Below are 22,161 nucleotides of genomic sequence, written 5' to 3'. Positions count from 1 at the left end.
GTCGTGGCTGACCTTTGCACCGTTTGAACAAATATAACCCACCTCTTCTTTCGCTGCTCTCCACACGCGCACTCTACTGAGCAGGTTGGTTCGCGCAGGTACAAGTGGGTGAGTTTCGCAGTGTTTAGTTGTTTATCCCTCTGTCTGTCTGTCAGTATTTTAGTTTTGACTAGCAATTGTTTGTCATGAGGCATGGGTACACAGATTCAATATTTTCGCGTTGAATTTTTATTAACCTATCTTTTTTAAAGGACTGATCAGCCAAACGCATGAATGTGTGTCACTGAGTAGGGGGTGTTTAGGCTTGCCCGTTGAGTAGAAGCCGCTCTTAGATCATGAGTGGTGCTCAGATAATGGTGATAATAATAATGATAATAATAATAAAAGTGAAAATGAAAAAAGAACAAGGATTAAGTTATGCTGTTCTTTAAGTAATTGGTTTCACGCAATAAAGGGTTTGTCGAACGGGTTTTCCTCAATGAGTGTGTCACATCTCAGTGTGTGTGTGTGTGTGTGTGTGTGCATGGAAGCTTTAACGTTTCCCGAATGCGCATCGTAAAAGTAATGGCCGTCTCAGAGGCAGCATTCAGACGAGTCAGTATGTCTGAGGACAGTCAGTATGAGTATGGTAAACAGATCTGTTGGGGACTGTCCCTTTACATGTTGGGGACTGTCCCTTTACATGTTGGGGACCGTCCCTTTACATGTTGGGGACCGCCCCTTTACATGTTGGGGACTGTCCCTTTACATGTTGGGGACTGTCCCTTTACATGTTGGGGACCGTCCCTTTACATGTTGGGGACTGTCCCTTTACATGTTGGGGACTGTCCCTTTACATGTTGGGGACCGTCCCTTTACATGTTGGGGACCGTCCCTTTCTTCCGCCATTCTCCGTGGTGACAGCTCCATGTGACGGACTGTCCCCGTCATATCGTCCAATCCATCACTAATGGTTGTCAGCTGATGCCTTCATAGCCCTCATTACGCCTCATCTCAACAATATGATTGCAGTGTCTACACTCAAGGTGGCATCGTGGCAAAATCAGTTAGACGTTGTACTTCCAATGTTCATTAGTGGTCAGCGGTCTAAGCTGCGTTTGGGCATGGCACAACGTCCATCGACCGGGAAATCAAATCATATCAAATCAAAAACACTTTATTAATCCACATGGAAATTAACTTGTGCAATCACAGGCTCGTTGTAAACATCAACATAAAATGATCATGCGCAACATAAAAAGAGATTAAAACTAGTCAAATAAGAATTCCCAATAGCTAGCGATAGACTAACCCCCCCGCACGCACACACACACGCACACACACACACACACACACACATACTCACGTTTAGACAATAGGGTACTGCACAACAATATTTACAAATTAAAACATCCTACAAATGAAAGGTATATATTGCTAAAATAACATGAGCGCGCGCACACACACACACGCGCGCGCGCGCGGACGGCACGCGCACGCACACACATACACTGGCACAAACACTCACGCACGCATGCACGCAAACACACACACATACGTTAAGACCATAAGGCATTGTTCAACAATACACATATAAAAACATCCAGGAAATAAATGGTATACATAAGTGAAATGCACACACACACACTCTCACATACACACGTGCACGTGGATGTAGGCACGTATGCACGCACATATGTCACGCCAATATAATCAGTACATTAACAGTAAAATACATGAAATCCCTTAAGGCAGTAAATCGATTTTCATCACTCCACGCAGGTGTGAATGGGAAGCTTCGGTCGGGGAAGATGAAAGTGGCGAAAGGAGGAATGTTGGGCCCCGCTTTTCTTTGCCGAGCCCCGCTGGTCACAGTGAATATGAATTCACCAAAAGCCACTGTGACCTCCTTCAATCCACATTCTTCGGGTTGTTTTCAAACCAAACGCACTGTCAGTTTCATCAAATTATGATGAAATATTATTGTTTGATTAATAGGATTAGTTAGGGGATGATTTGACATGATAAGGTAGTTTTCCACTGTCAGAAAAAGTAACTTTCGCGGGCGTTCTATGTATAATTTCCTGTCGCAGTTCTTAGATTTAACATGCACGTTAAATAAACAGTTTACTGGATCGATACCATCCATATCATTTAATAGTTTACATGTTCCAATCAAACCTCTTCAGTTAGTTTTGTGCCCCTGAAGACGGCATCTCTCTCTCTCTCTCTCTCTCTCTCTCTCTCTCTCTCTCTCTCTCTCCTGTGTCAGTGTGTGTGTGTGTGTGTTTCTGTCTCTGTCTCTGTCTGTGAGTATGTGTACGTTGTGGGGTGGAGGGGGCAGGGAAGAGCGCGATATCTATCCTTCATTGTTTCATTCATCTACCGTGAGTCTAGGCACTCCATCAGTGCTCTGTTATCGGAAAACCTAAGTAAAAGCATCATGACGATAAACCACGGAGCACAATCAATCAGCAAGTCATCTTACTCCCGTCGACGGGCAAGCCGCGATAAAGAAAACTAGGCAAAAAGGTATAACGGGGATGAGAGCACAACAATAAGTTCGCTTACCTCGCTGTGGGCCTATTTTCAGCACGAAAGACTTAAGATTTACAACCAATTAGCGTATGTTCGTAAGGTCAAGTATCAAATCGTTACAACAGATAGACGCCTCAGTACAGTAGAGTGTTCAGCTGGAAGGCGGTTCTTTCTTGAAATCTATAAATAGACCAAATCTATATTCTATACATTTTCGGTATCTTAACTGTTGCTTTTAAAAGCATGCCACGAGAGTAAATACATGGCCAGTGGTACAACGGTTGTACCGGACTTAAAAGCAGCTTTTTCTTCACCTTTCAGCTCAAAGTTCTAACTCAGGATTGTTAGTCACCTTTTTATGTAGGCTAAAAGCAACAAGACAGCCATTGTCCGGTCATCAGGAAATAGACCATTTAAATGTGATTGATTAGCTTTTAGAAACTGTAAAATAATGTTGTTGTTTCTAAATTATAGAACTCAACCATTTGTCCGGACACCAGGACCTGCGGCTACCTGTGACTTCAGAGCGTTAATAGCACATGTATGTATAGTTTCGGCTTCGGCCGATAACGGCTCGTCCACTGAACTGACCACAATCGTTCTGAACCTGAACATTAATATTAATGTAATGATAACAAAAATCAGCATTGTTGTCCAAACAATTTGTGTTTACTTCGTTAAACATATTTCGAAAATGCTGATAGTATGCTCTGGAAGAAATAGAATTGTACCCACTTTGTTTAGACCTATTGGAGCGAACAGCATCCCCAAACCGTTTCTGTCATTTATATTTGATTGATATGGCTGGTTATGTAGCACCTATCGTCGGTCAAAGATCAAGCTCTGTGCGCTTTACAAATTGGTGTAGAGCCGACTTAGAGCTGCCTTTAGGCGCTCATCATTCGTTTCCGGTGTCTTTCAGTCCACACACACACACACACACACACACACACACACACACACATTCAAACATTCACACATACGTGGTTGAGGGAGGGGGTGATGGTTCAAGGGGGATATACGAAGGATAAACTACAACTGTGTGTGTGTGTGTGTGTGTGTGTGTGTGTGTGTGTGTGTGTGTGTGACTTTTATGTTCATTTTCATATGTCCTTTTTATTAATACCACTGATACTTGTGCCTGTGTGTGTGCATACGTGCGCGCGCTCGTGTATGTGTATGTGTGTGTGTGTCTTCTTTATATTTCTTTTTCCTATGTATTTTATTAACACTATGCTTGTGCCTCTGTGTGTGTGTGTGTGTGTGTGTGTGTATGTGTGTGTGTGTGCGGTGTGTATGTGTGTGTGCGTGCACGTGAGTGCGTGCGTGTGTGTGTCCGTGAGTGCGTGTGTGTGTGATTGCGTGCGCGCGTGTGTGTGTGTGTGTGTGTGCGCGCGCGCGCACGAGTGTTTTAAGACCTTTTCTTTTTTCTTTCTTTCTTTTTTTCTTTTTTAAAAAATCTTGGTGTGACCTTGTTTTGGGTGTTTGTTTTGTTGTGGAGAAGCTGTTTGCCGTGTGTGTGTGGGCGGGAGGGGCGGATAGGGGAGAGGGATGTTGATGAGTGTTCGTGTGCCTGAGTGCGACGGTATTGCAGGGATGCGTTTTGTGGAGGGCGTCACAGGTGGGTGGGTAGTTTCCAATGTTCAGTTGCTGGAGTTTTTCACGTGCTTCCGAGTGTGTGAGTGGGTGGGGGTGAGGGTGGAGGGGAGTGTTGATGGGGAGACGGGGAGTGGGGAATGAAATGAAAAGCGCTTTGAGCAGTATTTCTGGAGAAACGCGCTATATAGATGTTCAGTAAGTTATTATTATTATTATATTATTATTATCACTTCTTGCTTTTGATTTTATGTAGCGTTGTATAGCGTAGACCGTGTTCAGGGCGGGGACTGGACGTAAAAAAGCGCGCCAGTGCTTATCTATTATCCTCGACTGAAATAAAGAATTTGTCTCAGTGTCTTGTCTTGCTCTCTCTGATTACAAATAATGAGAGGATTACTTCAAATGAAAATCTGATTACCGCAAGACCTTTCTGTGGCTTCGTTGTTTTTTTGTGTGCTATCTGATGGTCTACTCATCAGAACGTCAGTGGAAGTCCTAATCCTAGTACACTTCTTGAATTAACTTCTTTTACATTGCATTGATCATGAGTGGATTATTTCATGTGAAACTGACGTTGAATACTGCATGATTATTCTTCATTAAATTAAACTGATGCATTGTCTTAGTCTTCCTCCACCCCACCCGGCCCTCTCTTTCTCTCCGCTCTTCACACACACACACACTGGCGCGCACGCACTCGGCACGCACACCGTACAGTGCACACACACACACACACACACACACACACACACACACACACACACACACACACACACCCCTAGATAGAGATATGGAGATATGGATAGATAGATAGAGTACTGAGATACGGATAGATAGAGAGCTCAGAGAGAGAGAGAGAGAGAGAGAGCAGTTTTCACGGAGTTAGCTGAACCAGATAAGTAAGAAGTAAGCCGGGTTGAAACAGAAATTTAAATTTTGTTACAGGAGATGAAGAACTGAGGAGGAGCGGATTAAATGAAGTAAAGAAAACTGGGGAGGAAAAAGACTGAAGAAAAAATATGGAAAAAAAACACCCCAAAAAGCCTCTCGTCAACTGGAGAGAGAGAGAGGGGTGTGTGTGTGTGTGGGGGGGGGGGGGGGGGGGGGCGGCGGGTGAGGACTGCAAATGTTTTTTTCCTTTCCACTTTTGCCATCAGCGGTACACTATTCCTTACGTTCTGTCGACCCGTCTTCTCGCCCTAACGGTACATCTGCACTTGAAACTGTCAGTGGGAAGGGGCATAACCAAAGCAACATTTCATTTTTCTTTCACGCAAGATCGCCGAACGTTGTTGTGACGCATGCGGTCTCAAAAGAAAGAAATCTTCCACGTGCCGTCGAATTTGGTGAAGCAGACTGTACACAAGTGTATTCGCTGTTGTGAACGAGATCAGGTAACAGTCGACAGTAACGAAGTCCTCAAGGGTCTCAGTTACGATTACCTCATTTATGTATTCAAGATGTACTCAAGAGTTGATCGATCGATAAGCTCGCTGGCAACGGCCGGTGTTAAAAAGCCGTAGACCTATTTCCCGTCAGTGAAGGACAGAAAGTATTCTTAGCGCTCAGCGGCTTTCTCACGAGCATAAAGTGATCATGGAGTTATGAAACTTATGAGATGCCGAGTATTGTGCATTCAATTGTTATTATTTATTTTCACTGTCTGAAACTTAGAGAATTTTACAACCGCTTTCCTTGCAGAATGTCTGCTTCGCCTTATCGGTTTGGTGAGAATGTAGATTTCACACTGTTCGTTCGTGTGCACTGACTCATGAGTACGTGTGCGCGGTACGCCGGGCGGTGCAAGCCGGCGTGAAGGCCTGTGACATTAATCTATGCTGCTTTTAGTTTTACACACAAAAAATCATCCAGTCGGCCGGGTTCACTGGGGAGAGAACACAGAAAGGTGATGCCACATCTGACTGATGCAGATGGAGTTACCCAAGTCGCGGAGCAAGTCAGTCACAAAATACCTCAGTGTGTCGGCCATGATGGGGCCACGAAGGCAGCTTGGCAGAGGCGGAGACGCTTTTTGGTCAACAGACAAAAGCAACAACAACTAATTTGAACAATTATCACAGCTTGTGCCATCGAGTAGGATTGTTGGGAGGGGGGGCAGGGTGTGGGTGCCAGTGCATAAGGTGATCTGTCTGAAATGGAAGGTGTGTGTGTGTGTGTGTGTGTGTGAGCCTGGAGAGAGAGAGAGAGCATACACAATAAAAAAAAGAAAAATAAATCTCTGTGTGTGTGTGTGTGTGTAGAATGTTTGATGCACGAGTGATTGTTTTGCATTGCACGGTCCTCAACACGACTGATCATGATGGTGTGTATGTGTGTGTCAGTGGTACTGATGTGTGCGTGCGTGTGTGTGCGCACGTGCGCGTGCATTGCGGGCAAAAAAAAACAAAAAACAAAAAAACTTACAAACTTCTTATTGAAGAACTGTCGTTCGCCTAAAGACGCTGCATACAGTCGTCGTTCAACTAAGAAAAGTCGGTCACCCTCTCTCTCCGCTCTCTCAGTCTTATCTATGCGTGCCGTGCGCGTTTGTGTCTGCGTGTGTGTATTACATACAATATATGTAGTATGTGTGTGTGTGTGTCGTGTGTGTGTGAATGGTTACGTGTGTCTATGTGTAGCCTACGTGTTGAATGCCGTAAATTAAATGTGCAGTTTGCGTCCACGCTGTTCATTTTCTTAGCGCTTGGTAGCTTGTTAAGTGCTGTGATTTAAGTCCACACCACATGAGTGCATGGGATGCATTTCGATTGTGGGTCTGTTGAGATTAGCGAAATTCAATGACTTGAAGTGTGTGTGTGTGTGTGTGAACGTGGGTAGGGAGGAAGGATCTACCGGCGTGCATGCGTGTGCACAAACCTCAGTGCTGCCCCACAGGCGTTCGATCCATCACAGCGGCGTAGAGTAGAATCGGTAAGACGTGTAACCATGGCGATTGACCGGCTGAATGTCCGCCCCTAACAAGAACAATCAATGTGTCGTTGCAGGTCAGTGGCAAGCGTTGACGATCAGCAAAGGTGCAAGTGGCACGTGGCACTGCACGTGATTTCAACACCACCGTCCAGCTCGAAGCCAGTCAGTTTACTGACTTGTCGAATCACACCTGAAATCAGCCACAACTGATCAACGAAAGACTTAGCTCAGCATCCCCTACTGAAAAAAAAAAAAAAAATCAAATAGAAAAGAAAAAGAAAAAAATAAGAAAAGATTCAAACGAGAAAAACACGGACAGCTTCGATACCGTGGCATCAAAACTGGGCCGATGATAAAATATTTTGGATAAGACTCAAGAAACAGCAAGCCAGCCCTGTAAATCGTTCGTCATAAACTTATCTGGTTACCCCATTGCCACCCCCACGCCCCACTCCCTTCAGAGCTCGTGGTTGGTCAAGAAGCGTTCAAAAGCCCCGCCTCCCTAAGTCAACAACAATGGCAGAAGTGACTACCATTGACCGGCCCCTTCTGAACTCGGGTAGCCACGCAGTTGACTTGTGCCCACAGTCCACTTCGGACCACGAGACCGCTCTCAGGAAACCCACGCCGGACTACGGCAGTTTTTCTACACCCCGGAGCCAGAGGAAACAGTCTGTTGTCATGGAGCCCAATCCCGTTACTTTATCATGGAAGGATATCAGAGTGTTCGTCCGGGAGAAGAACAAGAAGAAAAGCCGCACGGAGGTGCAGGCGGCAGAAGGGACGTTTTACACTGCCAGCTCCAGTTCAGTGCAGGTCAATGGGGGCAGTCGGAAACCGATCATCAAAGGCGGTGAGTACCACAGACTTCAAATTCTATTGATTGTAAGTCCGAAGGTGAGTACAGGTGGACGTTGTTAGTTAGTTGGTTTAACGCCGTGTCAGCCGTGTTGTTATTGTTCTTTATTATCATTAGTATTACTACTGTGACTGATGATAATGATGATGGGAGAGAGGATGTACGTCAAAATAGCACTATCATGACAGGCATATATATATATATATATTCTCAGCAATATTAATGTCAGTTGATCAGACAGGCTTTTACTGGTGTGTGCGTTAGTGAAAGTAGCCTAAGTGAAAACAAGTGCGTCTTACAATTTCCTAGCAAACACAAAACACAAAGTCATGAGGGAAATCACTCGGACGGGGACTTCATCTTTTCTGGCAGTTAAACACAAGTCACAACACACAACACACCCACAAGCTCATCGTCAACGATAGCAGCAACAAATACAAGTGTTGGCGTGTACCCTGCGAACAGTCTCAAGGCTGCCGGATGACCAACAGTGAACACGTTCACTAAATTTGACAAGAAAGCAGTGAATAGCAATAACACGTGTATATTTCGGGCACGTACAACAAAAGAAAAATTGACTCTTCAGCTGTCGTGGACTGTACCTGACAATCTGAGAGTATCGTGCCGGGGTGGGGTGGGGGGGAGGGCGGGAGTACGAATGTGGGTGGGGGTGGGGGTAGTTGAGGGGGGAGGGGAGGGAGAGGTTGGGGGGGTGGGGGTCAGGCGGGGAGTGGGGGGGGGGGGGGGTAGGGAGGCAGTTTATTCGACAAGGGGGAGTATCGACACGCTCCCGGTCTGGGGGTAGGAGTAAGGGGGTGGGAGAATGTGAGGGTGTGGAGGAAATGGGTGGAAGGGATGCAAGCGCTAAGAAGCAACTGCATCACCTCTGTCTTACATTAAAAGAGCAAAACTTACTTTGTATTAGAATAATAATTGAAAGTTGAACGAGTATTGCAAACTTGAAATCGCCAAAACCTACAGTGTAGGCTCAATATATACAGGGCTGCGATGCATGCTGGGAGGTCGGACACCCACGATCCTCGCTCGCGGGCAGCCCATCGCGAAGTTTTACCAAAGCTCAGTAGAAGAGAGAGTATTGCAAATACCCATATGTGTAAGCCATTGCACTCACATGGTGCAGAAATAACCCCCGTCATTTACATCACCAGATGTGTCGACTTCAAAACCCGACTGTGTGTTACGTGTGGGCGAACCCAGAAACTGAGTGGACCCGAACACGTGTACGCAGCGATACAGGACTAGCTTGTCTGACTGTGCTATTGATAAGTGATTGTATGATAACATGGGTCAAGGATGAACAGTTTCTCTCTCTCTCCATCTATGTCAGTCTATCTCTGAGTCTCTCCAGTCCCTCTCTGTCTCAGTGTCTCTGTCTGTCTCTGCCTGTCTCTCTTTTTCCCATTCTATACCCGTCCTTTAGTGTCTCTGTCTCTCTCTTTCCCATTCTATACCCGTCCTTTAGTGTCTCTGTCTCTCTCTTTCCCATTCTATACCCGTCCTTTAGTGTCTCTGTCTCTCTCTTTCCCATTCTATACCCGTCCTTTAGTGTCTCTGTCTCTCTCTTTCCCATTCTATACCCGTCCTTTAGAGTCTCTCTCTCTCTGTCTCTGTTTCTCTCTGTCTCTCTCATTGTCCCTGTCTCTTTCTCTCTTTCCCTAGCTCTCTGTCTCTCGATCTCGATCGTCTCTCATTCTAAGTCAGTCTCTCGCTCTCTCTCTCTCTCTGTCTATCTATCTCTCTCTCTCTCTCTCTCTGAGATATATACACACACGCGGCAATGATTTATAGATTTTTCAAAATGCACACACATAATAATGCCCACGCACGCCCTCACTATGTACACACCTTCACCACTGCCACCACACGACGTCATTCTACACACACCTCTTCCTCTATGCCCCCTCCCTTCCTGACCCCCTCTCCCACCCCCAAGCCCCCCAAAAGAAGAAATCTTTTAAAAGGGATCCCAAATGGATTATGGAAATTATCGACCAGTAAGTTTAGCATGCATATCATGTAAAGGTACGTCTCATCTATAATTCGGGATGTTATAGTTAAGCACTTTCAGAACAATAACTTGTACTCTGAATGTCAACATGGTTTTAGAAGGAAAAGATCATGTGTAACACAATTATTAGAAGTAGTGGAAGATTTTACAGCTAAGTTAGACAATGGAGACACAATAAATGCAATATTTCTGAGTATTAAGTAGGAGTTCGATACATTTCCTCACAAATGGAGACACAATAGATGCAATATATCTGAATATTAAGTAGGCGTTCGATACATTTCCTCACAAAAGACTGTTGATCAAGCTAGAAGCATATGGAATGGAGGGAAAACTCCTTGTATGGATAAAGAACTTTTTTAACATGTAGAATACAAAGAGTAAGACTTGGGAACTTCTAATGAGAAGTAACTGATGTTTTAAGTGGTATTCCACAAGGTAGTATACTAGGTCCCATTCTTTTTTCTATATTTATCAATGATCTGCCAGAAAATGTCAGTGAAAAGTACATGTAAAAAATTAGCAGATTATACAAAGGAAGGGATAGTGAGCCAGACCTTTACTTACGACATTGTAACACTAACATCCGTAAGTTCAGTTTTACTAATCGAGTTATCAAGCACTGGAACAGTCTGAACACTGACATTAAAAATGCACAAAGTCTTTTAACAAGTTAAAAAATCTGCTCGATCGTGATCCCAAAATGCAACAGTTCTCAATATTTCGATGAGTAGGATTTTATTTTCATCGATGATAAAAGGAAAATGAGTTTCGAGATTTTGATGAGTAGGGTTTTATTTTCATCGATGATAAAAAGGAAAACTGCGAAAGTAGGCATGCAAAGCAAGCCACTAAGAAATTAGGTCGAAAAAAAAAGCGGCGTAAAAGGGTCGAAAGGTAAAAACAACAAAAACAATAACAAAGCACCCACAAGTACTGCTAGAAGTAGAAGAAAGAATATTAAGTACATGAAAATCTAAAATTAAAAGCCTTCGGGAGATACATAAAAAAAAAAGTTATTTCGTTCATTTCAACCTCAGCCAGACGTGTTTTGCTGAGAGTTTGCTCAAAGTAAACATGGAACGTGTTCTAAAAAGCGTGTCATTCCGGTGCTGTCGACTCAGGTCGGGTGGAAATCAGCGGTTTGCTCCCGCCGCCACTCTCACTTCCTCTTCTTTTACACAACCGCACACACACTCGCACACACACACACACACACACACACACACACATTCACTCTCTCTCTCTCTCTCTCTCTCTCTCTCTCTCTCTCTCTCTCTCTCGCACACACTCTCTCTCGCACACACACACACACTGCATGTGCACACACATCCAAAATCTGCACCACCAATCTTCGTCGGTCATATCATTCACAGAAATGGTTGTGGACCATAAACTTTATCTGATGACATACGACATGAATACAGACACTGTACACATGAACGTTTCAAGTGTTGTCCTGTAAACGCAGATAAGGTGTAATAAGGAGGGCACATAGGCATATAGGGTGATTATTTGTTTGGTGTGTGTGTGTGTGTGTGTGTGTGTGCGTGCGCGCCCGCGCGAGCGTTTAAATCGACGGCTTAGACCAAAACGTCTCCACACACTTCTCTTCGAGACTTTGCAAACACTTCTGTTCGGCACTTCATGGCCCCGTTCCACTTTCTGCACCTCTCTCACCTTTTCACACACACGCACTGAGGCCTGTAACACACACACATTTTTTCTCCATTCAACCACGCCTCGGTAGTTTATCTTGCGACGCAATGGAATGAAATCCGAGGCTCCAAGTTTCGTCCTCGTCATTCACGCGAAACCGAGAGCTAAGCGGTCAGTTTTGTGTTATACTTGTTGGCCTCGATCATGGCACCTGCCACGTTACCCTAGAAAGGACATTAAATTCTTTCACTGCCTCTGGACGTTTCTTGTGTCACTGAGGTCAGTCTTGGGTTACAAGCTGAGCGATACGCCTTTTGACCCTTCCATGATTGCGTCCTTGAGACAGTTGGCTTCACACAAAGTGCATTCCAGCAGGAACACACTAACGTAGGCAAGAACACACACACACACACACACACACACACACACTAACACACACACACACACACATACTGACACACGCGCGCGCACACACACACACACACACACAAACACTCACGCACGCGCGCGAACACACACACACACACGTGGCACACACACACACGTGGCACACACACACACACACACACACACACACACACACACACACACACACACACTCACGCACGCGCGCGAACACACACACAAACACACACACACACACACACACACACAACCACAAAGGGTATGTGTTGTGATCATGCAATTCAATTTCAGAGACTGAATAACAATGCTCAGCTTGTCAGTGTATACCTCATAATGCACAAGATTTTACATGTTATGTTGTGATAAAGCGAGAAGAGCGATATTTTATTCAAAGCATTACACGACCATTCCGTGACAGTTGTCGTAGAGAAAAGTAATGCTTCAGCGCAAAATTAATGACTGACCAAGCATTACCATGCCAGTGCATGACAGCAAACCAGTGTTTACCTATCAGTTACAGCTGTGGAGTTTTGCCAGATGCAGTGCGAATAAAGTAAACGGTCTCAAGTGGACATTATGGGAGTGGGGCATTACATTGTTCATGGGACTTGTTTATCTGTTCCCCGATGAAGTGCTGGTGCCGGCTGACGACGACGTGTCGTCTGCAAGCAGTGAGGTCAGGTCGAAAAGTTATTCGTCCAGTCTCTCTTAGATGTTGTGCCATTCAGCCCCGGCCTTGTCAGCCCTTTGAACACAAACCCTTTCAGTGTGCTGACAGACTGTCAGTGTGTAGGCACCAATGTCTGTCTGTTTCCCTGTCACTTACCCTTGTGTGTGTGTGTGTGTGTGTGTGTGTGTGTGTGTGTCAGTGGCTGGATCTTGGTGCACACAGTAACAACTCCTTCTCTCGGCTGACATTGAGTCACGATTGTGGTGTTAAAACTGTTACTAACCTGCAGCCAGACCTTTCAGGGGGACATAGGCAAGCTTCAGACCCGCTAGCTGAGATGTATGAAGGTCAAATTCGTGAAGAGTTCATGTCAGAGAGAGAGAGAGAGAGAGAGCATACAACTGAAATAAAACTGATGAAACTCTGCATACTCTTTCAGTCGTTTGAGAATAGATAGCAAGAATCTGATGCAACGTATAAAATTTGCTTCTGCTTGCTCTTGATCTTCTGTTGGCTGCCCACTTCCCTGGAGCCCCCACCCACCGTGGCCCTCGTGAGAAAAACACGGGCCGTGTGGCTTGAAGATTCCTGAGTCAATACTAATAGCGATAGAAGAGATCGAGTCAGTTTTTTGTAGGGCCCGTTTCTTAGTAGGAGCATGACTTCAGTTGTTGTTGTTTTTTTTGTTGTTGCTTTTTCGCAGCATTTAATTGCATTTAATTCTTCGGGGTCATCCAGTTCTGAATGTACAGGAAACATATGTTTCTGAAAACTTGACAGGTTTTCGACATTATGTGACAATATTTAACTGCTTCACAGCAGTTTAGTGTGATGCAAAGGTTCACATTTGTTTCGTTCTTTTGTGAAGTTTGAAATCAGTTGATCTCACTGCACACCCCCATACCCTCGTCACGCTCCCCGCCCCTTAACCCCCACGATTTAATTTCTGGGGTGTCCTTTCAAGTTGCCTTACGATGATGTTCTCCAAGCAGCTGGACGAAAAAGTCCATTCCTCCAGCCCCACCTCCTCCACTCCACCCCCTTTTGGTCGAATTCTCCCAAATCACACGGAATCACATATGAATAATGCACGAATGATTTAAAGCGACGGCCGGCCTTTAAACTTGCATGAATCTTGATACTAGTTACTGGACCGGTCGTTTCATTAGAGGCATGTTTAGTGCATGTCACTGGCCGCTTATCAAGACCTAGAATTAAACGAAAGAGCTAAGAGTGAGAATTGTGTAAGTGATCGAAATGTCTGGCTGCCTGCATCCAACTGAACAGGCAGCTGAGAAAAGCTTCACAAGCTTCATGCCACAGTCTTCGTGCACGCTTTTACTCCTCATCCATTTCTTTCTCTCTCTCGCTCGCTCTCTTTTCCTTTCCTTTCTCTCCGGCCGTATGACCTCACTTTCAGTTGCTTTTGCTCGCATATAACTGTTTTTTTGTTGTTGCTGTTGTTGGTTTTTGTTCCTTCTTCCCAGGCAAGTTTACCTATCGTAGATATAGATTGATAGATATAGAAAGAGAACATGAACATGAATGTTTATTCAGATAAGGCCATGGCCCCATATACCGAAGAACATAATACATGATTCTCACGAACTAACAAAGGAAACAGTTAACAGATGTAAGGTCTGCAAACGAATATCAAGAGACTGCAGTGCGTAGCCTCTTCAGTTGCTTGCTTCAGTCATAAATATGCATAGCTAAATTTAAAAGACCTGTCTCATTTCTTGTTGACAACAACAAATTTAGCCTAAAATGACATGGTTCTGTATAATATTTCGAATGAATTAATTTCACTCTAAGATCACGAAAAGCAGGACAACAAAACAAAAGTGGATTTCGTCAGTCTTCTTTAGCCCGACTGCACAAGCGGCACATAAGTTCTTGTTCACTTACGTTTCTGTATCTAAAACAATGGCAAGCAGTATCAGAGACACCGAATCTAAATTTGAATAATTAAAGCACTCTTTACATATCTATTCATCTTTATGTTCCAATGTAATAGTCCAAGCGCCCCGCTGAAAAAGCTTGTTTTGCGTCATAAAGTTTTTTTCTTTGGCGATTCTAACTGAGTTTTCATTGCTGATTTCAAATCTAATGGAGGCCAGACGCTAAACTTTGGGCATTATTGTCTAAAAGTGAAAATCCAAGATGGCCGGAATTGAATTAGAGTGAAAGATGTTGTGATGGGTATCATGCATTTAAAGACATAAAAAATGTACAAACTTAGTTAAATAGCATGCAATGAAAGAAAAGTAATCACACTTGATGAAATACACATCAAATATTCGATAAAATGGCTACTTTAGAGAAATAAAGATGGCCGCCATCTAGTTTTCATATAATGTGCTGATCCGCAAAACACTTGAAACCGTTGTATTAAAATCACTTAAATTGTTCAACAGGGAGAAAACACTGGAACACTCACCAGTGTCTGCTGCTAGTTCTCACATCAATAGTGGCTGAAGGGCGTCTGAAGACAGGTCATGTATCCTCATAGTAGGGCGGGGCAATGACAGTCATTGGATTATTGCAGGCAATTGTTCCTCTGCATTTGCAAAATGCTGTACATGTAACAGACATTTTGGTGCAGGTGCACTGTACTGTGCTGCACCCAGTTTTACAGCTGCATCTGACCAAATTGAGAATTTCATCAGGAGCTGGCAGCTGAGTATCAAGTCCAAGGGCTGGGTGGAGTGTTAACTGGTGTAGCTGCCATCCGTACTCAACAGGATCCAGATCAGGAGGAGATGGCTCCCCTGCCGCTTGCCACAGCACAGCCTGAAAATGTGCTTGTTTGAAAACTTGCCATTGTCGGAGGAAGGCTACTCAGTTTTGGGGGAATGTGTCTCTTTCCAGCAATCCTCTTCCTGAAAATGTTGGCTCGAACGGTGTTCAGATTGGCCCCTGACTCGTCCCCATAGAGCAGATTAGTGAACTGAAGGCATGACTCAGAGATTTCCTGGAAAGGTACAGACATCTTCCCAAGCTTCAGTTCACCAGAGAATACTTCAAGCTTCTTGAGGACTGTCATCTTTCCAATTCCAGCAAAGGAAGAAACTGTCACAACCAGTCAGTGCATGAGCTGCCAGCAGATTAGGCATTATGGTTGCATGCTGTCTGATAACGTCGTTGACGCTTATGACATTATGTGTGGATGTGCACGACTCAATGGACAGAGTCATATTTTGGGACAGTCCTTTGGTCTTCATGTGGAGATGATGTGCCAAGATGATGAGTACATCGGTGTCATCAGAAACAACCCTGATGTTCCTCTGTCCTAATGACGATTCGTTGATGACATGAAACGCCATCAGCACATCAGCTTCTTCATGATACAGAGGGTCTTGCTGAAGTCCAGACCCCATGTGTATGGGGTGTGGGTCTGGCCCAGTGATGACAACATCTGTTCCTGGTGGAGGCTGCATGCTGCAAAGCCGATGTACGATCATTTGTATCAGTTGTTCCTTGTTGGCTGTGACTTTCAGCATGACACTTTGCTGTGGCAGAGGCGACTCTTCAGTCAGGTTGTACACACGACTAGTCCCCTTCTGACGGGCGGTTCGACAGCATGATTTTGTGCTCAGTTTGTAGTATCTGTCGAAGACCACATGTGACACTGGTGCTGCCTGAACTCGTCGCAAAATGGTGGCAACTGCGGCTGTGATGAAAGCCGAGACTTTAACTGGAGCTGCAGGCCAAGGTACTGTCCACAAAATTGCACAGCCATCCAGGATGACAACAGTGGGAGGTTCTTGGTTGCGAACACCAGACAGAATCTGTATTTTGTTCTTCAGAGCAGCCTTGCTAGTTGTCCTCATGTCACCATTCTCATCAAAAAGGGCTGTAGATTGAAGAGCTAGTTCATGGGAAAACAAAGTCTCAATGGAAATGGATTCCCTGGAAGTCGCCATAATGGCAAGAACGCGTGCATATATGAACTCAGTGTCAACAGCAGTGTCCACTTTAGCATGTTTTGCAGTCACTTTCATGACTGCAGCCATGTTCTTCACTTTCTTTGTGAGTTTGAGATGGAAACTGGCAGGCCATCCGCCCTCAAACGCCTGTTGTTCTGCAGCACCAATCTCTACTGCCTCATGGACATTGACAGTTGGGTCATCAATGACACAGCCAGAAAACACGTTGATGAGGCCTGTGTCAGGATGTTTGCTGGTGTCCAGGATGTCAATGCAGGTAGACAATGTCTCTCGAATCTTTGCTCGGTCAGCAGCATCCTCCTTGATGCGTGTGTGACGCTCTTCTTTGTGTGTGTTGACAACTGTCTGAACATCCCCTTCTTTGATTTCCTGGAGGTCGTTCAATAGCTGGGTCAGCGTACTTTGTGAAAAGGCCCAGATGGCAAGGGTGGATTCATTGAGAGTGGAGCCTATGATTCCTGAAGGCCCATGGCCATAGCGCATGTAGGTCGTCTCAATGAAGAGATCTGACCAAACTCTATTCCACAGGCCGTCTTGATGGTGCATGACATGTTCCCCAGCCATGAATCTCTTCAGGACGGCTAGATGTAGGCGCTGCATGGATCGGAGGTAGTACAGACCGTAGCGAGCATAGTTGACGTGTCCAGAAGCAAAGAAGTAGGGGAGCATCTTTTCCACAGCAAACAAGTGAAGAGTCCAGTCAGCTTCTCTCTCAGCCCGAACAAAGGCCATCATAATGAACACTGGGTCAATGAGGCACTCAACCCAAAGTCTTGCGTTTTTACTCTGGGTACTTTTGGTCATGAGACGTTGCGTAAGTTCAGCCATGGTGTGCACGTCAGTGTTGGAGAGAATGGGTCGTAGTAACTCCTCAACAAGAAGTCTCAGTGCTCTCACATTTTGTGGGTATTTTTTCCCTGTCAACATTTTTGGCACCCCCACAAATGCTGAACCAAGTATGTCTTCAATGCCGCTTCCTCCCATCAGGTACCCCACAGCACCAACAAAACTCATCAGCATGTGCATACCACCAAGTCTTGGGATGAACTTCTGAAACTGTTCTTTGCCAACCCATGTGATGTGGACAAGTTCTTTGTACAACTGCTGGTCACTGGTGAATATTGTCCATTCCTGGCCAGTGAGCTGTGTCAGACACTGGGCTTCAGCCATGGCTGTCTTCATGGTGTCTGGCTCAGATGGGATCATGTCCAGGAATGGGCTGTACACCACATCTGTCTTAGGTTGGGGTTGTTGTCCTGCACTGCGGGCACGTTGTGTGTTATAACCTCCATACTCGGGTCCCGCATCTTCTCCAAGTACCTGTTTGAAAAATGACAGATCTTCAGTTGCAATTCTGTTGAGAGAAACCTGTCGTGTGGCAAGAAAGACCAGAGATGGGACATGTCGCAGGCAGTGTTCTTCTGGCATAAGTGGTTTCTTGTTTCCCGTGTATCGTTGAACTGCAGCATCACCAAGTGTCAGATGATCGGACTTGGTTTCTGTTTTGCTGAGACGCCTGATGGTGGGAATATCCTGTATTTCACACACCTGCTCTGACATCGTGCGACCTTCCGTGATGATGTATTTTGACGCTCAACTCTTTTGTTTTTAGTACATGGAGGTGTGTTGTGGCGAAGCATCGTCTGCGCGCGTTCCTTAACCAGCGGAGCCCATATATCACGAAGGGGGGAAGCAGACCGCGCTGTGCAGATTTCTGTGCCTGTGACATCACTGCGAGAGAAGCTGATAGCATTAGCACCCCTGCACGAATCTAGGTCGACTCATCCATGAGTCGCTCGGTCATCATTCTTGCATGAGAGGGGTTGGTGTATTTCAACCAGCAGAAAAAATTATGCCCATAAGATACAAGTTGGCCCCCGACTGATATGAAGTCTAGAGACCCTGAGGAAGCAGAATCACCAAAGAAAAAAACTTTATGATGGAAAACAACGTTCTAGTACTTGTACATAGACTCGGCTCTCGGACTATAAGGTTCTATCTTGTGCGTTGTCTTCGGAAAAATCTAGGCTATGCAAATCTATCACTATTATACATATGGTCGTGCCGAGAGAGAGATTCAAGATTCAAGATTAAAAAAACTTTATTACTCAAGGATAAAGATTTTAGGCATTGCCTTTCTTCCAATCTGTCCTTGTGACAACAAAAACAGTAACGATAAGACACAACAATAATAACAATGGTAAATTCTACCACTACCACTACCACCACCACCGCCACCACCACCACCACCACCACCACCACCACTACTACTACTACTACTACTAATGATAATTATAATACTAATCAACGGACCATCATCATCATAAAAATATAATGAAGGGAACACGTTGACACACTCACACCCACCCACCCACACACATATGCACACACTCGTCCCCAAACACACACACCTTTATGCATATACACAGTAGCACATATACCCACATGCATGCATATGTCTACATGTACATACAGATATGTATGCATATGCATACATAAACATAATTAGGTATCAAATCGTATCGTAGTGCATTACAGATCATATTGTAGTACAATAGCAGATATTGAAAAAAGAAAAGAAAAAAAATCAAGAAGTAAAGGGGTTATTAAGACTGTCAAATTAATCACCACACAGAATTCAGGAAAGAGGCACGACTAAAATGAAAATGTATAAACAGAGCAGTGAAACATAGTTATATCACTGTACATATACAACAGTGACGAGAAATCTGACGCGGATGTGGCAGGCAATAACATCCAATCAACAGTGTGCATGTAATACATGAAATTCACATAAGGTTGAAAATACGATGAGACATGTTAGTGTATGTAAAGGAATAGACAGCACATACATTTCACAAAAAGGGCATGATGTTTTTAGGCCGGTTATATTTAGTTTGGGGGTCTATTGTTTGTGGAGCAGAAGTTTTCGTACCCTTGATTTGAAGGACGATAATGAATCGCCTGTCTTGACGAACGTAGGAAGAGAGTTCCAAACAGATGGTCCAAAAAATGCAAAGCTAGATTTGTACAAGTCAATGCGTACACGAGGCAGAATATAATTATCTGAATCGTAACGCTCTGTTGCCCTTTGAACAAATTCACTGAGGTACGGTGGTGACATGTGGTTGTGTACTTTGAACATGAGGACCATTTTATTGTATTCAAATTGCTTGTACAGTAGTAATATTTCCAGTTTTGTTAATTTCTCATCTGTTGATAGTGAGTGGTCGAGTAAAATAAGTTTAGCTGCTCGTTTATGTAATGAGGTGTTTTTTTTTGTTGTTGTTTGTTTGTTTTTTTTAGCTGGTTGTGACTGGCATTGCTCCAGACTGTAGATGCATAATTGATATGAGAAAGACAGTGTGCCCCGAAGAATAATTTTCGGGTTGGAGCATCGACATAATGTCTAAGTTTATTGAGTAAGAAAAGATTGCGAGCTAACTGTTTGCAGACATTGTTAATATGAGCTTGCCAGTTTAGTTCGTTATCAATTATTACCCCAAGAACGCGGTGCTCACAAACTTGTTCAACTGAGTTCTTGTTTACCTCAAGTTTTAGAGTGAGAGGCTTACGTTGGTGTTTTTGTCTGGATGTCAGTGCCATACTTTTTGTCTTATGTGGGTTAAGTTCCATGTGATTCTGGTAACACCAGTCTGAGATGTCATTTATTCCCTGTTGTAGCGATGATTGTACAAGATCGATGTTGGCGTCACTACAATGAAGAGAACTGTCATCAGCGAACAGATGGGAGATGACGTTGCCAGGTGATATGTGCATCGGCAAGTCATTTATATAGATGCAAAAGAGTAGAGGTCCAAGAATAGAGCCTTGCGGTACACCACGATCTACATGACCTTCAGAAGAGTACGTGCCATTTAAGTAAACACGCTGTGTTCTGTTTTCCAGGTAAGACCGGAAGAATGAGACAGCTGACTGGTTTTGAGTATACTCATTTAATTTGTTTATCAGTATTTCGTGATCCACAAGATCAAAGGCCTTCTTGAAATCGAGGAAAACTGTTCCAGTGATCTTGTTATGATTAATTGCAGATAACCACGTGTCATAAAGTCGGGTTAAGGCTGTGTGACAGGAGTGATAACGGCGAAAGCCGGACTGAAGGGGATGAAAGAGGTTGCTTTGCTCCATGTGTTTCATAAGCGGTGTTTGTGGATGTGCTTTTCGAGAGGCTTGGAAACAACGGACAGTAGGGATATTGTGTTAAAAGGGGGTAGTAGTGGTAGGAAGGAGTTCATTTAGTGTATTGGTAAGAAGAGAAGGGGGAAGGAAGGAGAGGATGGGGGATGGGAGTAGGAGGGGTCTGTCAGTAAGCAACGTGTGCTGCAAAATCTCTACCATTGGTGCCTGACACACTATAACAATTGGTCTAAAGTTGTTGAGATCTGTAATATCTTTTGACTTTGGCAGTGGGATTACTTTTGCTGTTTTTAGCGCAGCAGGAACGTTGTTCTGTTCAATGCACAAATTGTAAATATACGTAAGGGAGTCTACTATGTTGGGCAAAGCAAGTTTGATAACAGATGCGTTTAAATTGTCTGGACCCATTGCCTTCTTATTCTTTAGATTTGAGATTAAGGATCCAACTTCATGAACAGCAAGTGGGGGGATAGTGAATGATTCAGATTTAAGACGTTCTTGACAAAATGCTTGTAACGTCTTGGGGGTTATATAACATTTTGAAGGAAGATAGTTTGTAGATGTCTGTGTTGACTGAGCTGTTTTTAGAAAATGGTCATTGAGTGAACCCGTTGTCCACATAGTTGAGACAGCATTTGCTTCAAGTTCTTTTTAGACTGATCTGTAATTTCATTAACAGCACGCCATAGTGTTGCTGTGTCTCTGTTATTGTTGATAAGGCTCTTAAAATGATCTGACTTTGCTTGTTTAACTAAATCACACACTTTATTTCTTTGCTTTCTGTATTCGGTCTCCATCCCAGCAGCTTTTAAAACATTTCTTAATGCCATAGCTACGATGAGATCGTGCGTCAACCAGTTCGGAAGTGTTTTGTGTTTTACTCTCCTCGTCCGAAGAGGAGCATGTCTGTCAACGACTGCAAGAAAGGTTTCATACCATACTGTTAATGCTTGAGGGGGATCTGCAGTCATGAATACTTCATGGAAGGGTGCCAAGCTCAAATCAAGGGAAAAAGCAGCGGAATTGAATTTTTTGAAAGAGCGGTATTGGATCGTTGTGTGGCCCTTGCTTTGTTTCCGAGGAAGTTTACAAGACCATGTACACTGATAACCGGACAATGGTCACTGATGCTTTTGTTGGACACTGTTATGTTGTGCACCAGATCTTTGTTATTTGTGTAAATATGGTCGAGTAGTGTGGATGACGTCTTCGTGATTCTCAGTGGTTGCACTGTGAATGAGTTGATACAAACCAAAGAGAGTAGTAGTTGATTCCCATGCGGGTTGTGGTTTAAACAGATTAATGTTGAAATCTCCTAGCAGAATGACATTTTGTTTATGTTTATAAACATTGTCCATCATTTGAGAGAGAGAGAGAGAAAGAG

The 22,161-nt window shown here is 44.1% G+C and overlaps 1 protein-coding gene across 3 annotated transcripts in view; it reads left to right on the top strand.

Moving 5' to 3' along the window:
- The window catches only part of LOC143292961 (protein white-like), an 86,663-nt gene continuing 64,502 nt past the window's right edge, over positions 1-22,161 (top strand). For 2 of the 3 annotated variants that reach the window (XR_013056698.1, XM_076603685.1), the window contains exons 1-2: positions 5,398-5,510; positions 7,122-7,900. Coding sequence is in view for 2 of the 3 variants with exons in the window: in XM_076603685.1 (XP_076459800.1) it covers positions 7,564-7,900 (337 nt within the window). In the remaining variant the exon portion in view is untranslated. Of the gene's footprint in view, positions 109-5,397; positions 5,511-7,121; positions 7,901-22,161 lie in introns of those variants that run through there. The other variant, XM_076603686.1, reaches the window with a different exon arrangement.

This window comes from Babylonia areolata, chromosome 18 (genome assembly GCF_041734735.1).
Source record: "Babylonia areolata isolate BAREFJ2019XMU chromosome 18, ASM4173473v1, whole genome shotgun sequence".
Taxonomy (NCBI): Eukaryota; Metazoa; Mollusca; class Gastropoda; order Neogastropoda; family Buccinidae; genus Babylonia; species Babylonia areolata.
This window is presented reverse-complemented; position numbering and strand designations above follow the sequence as displayed.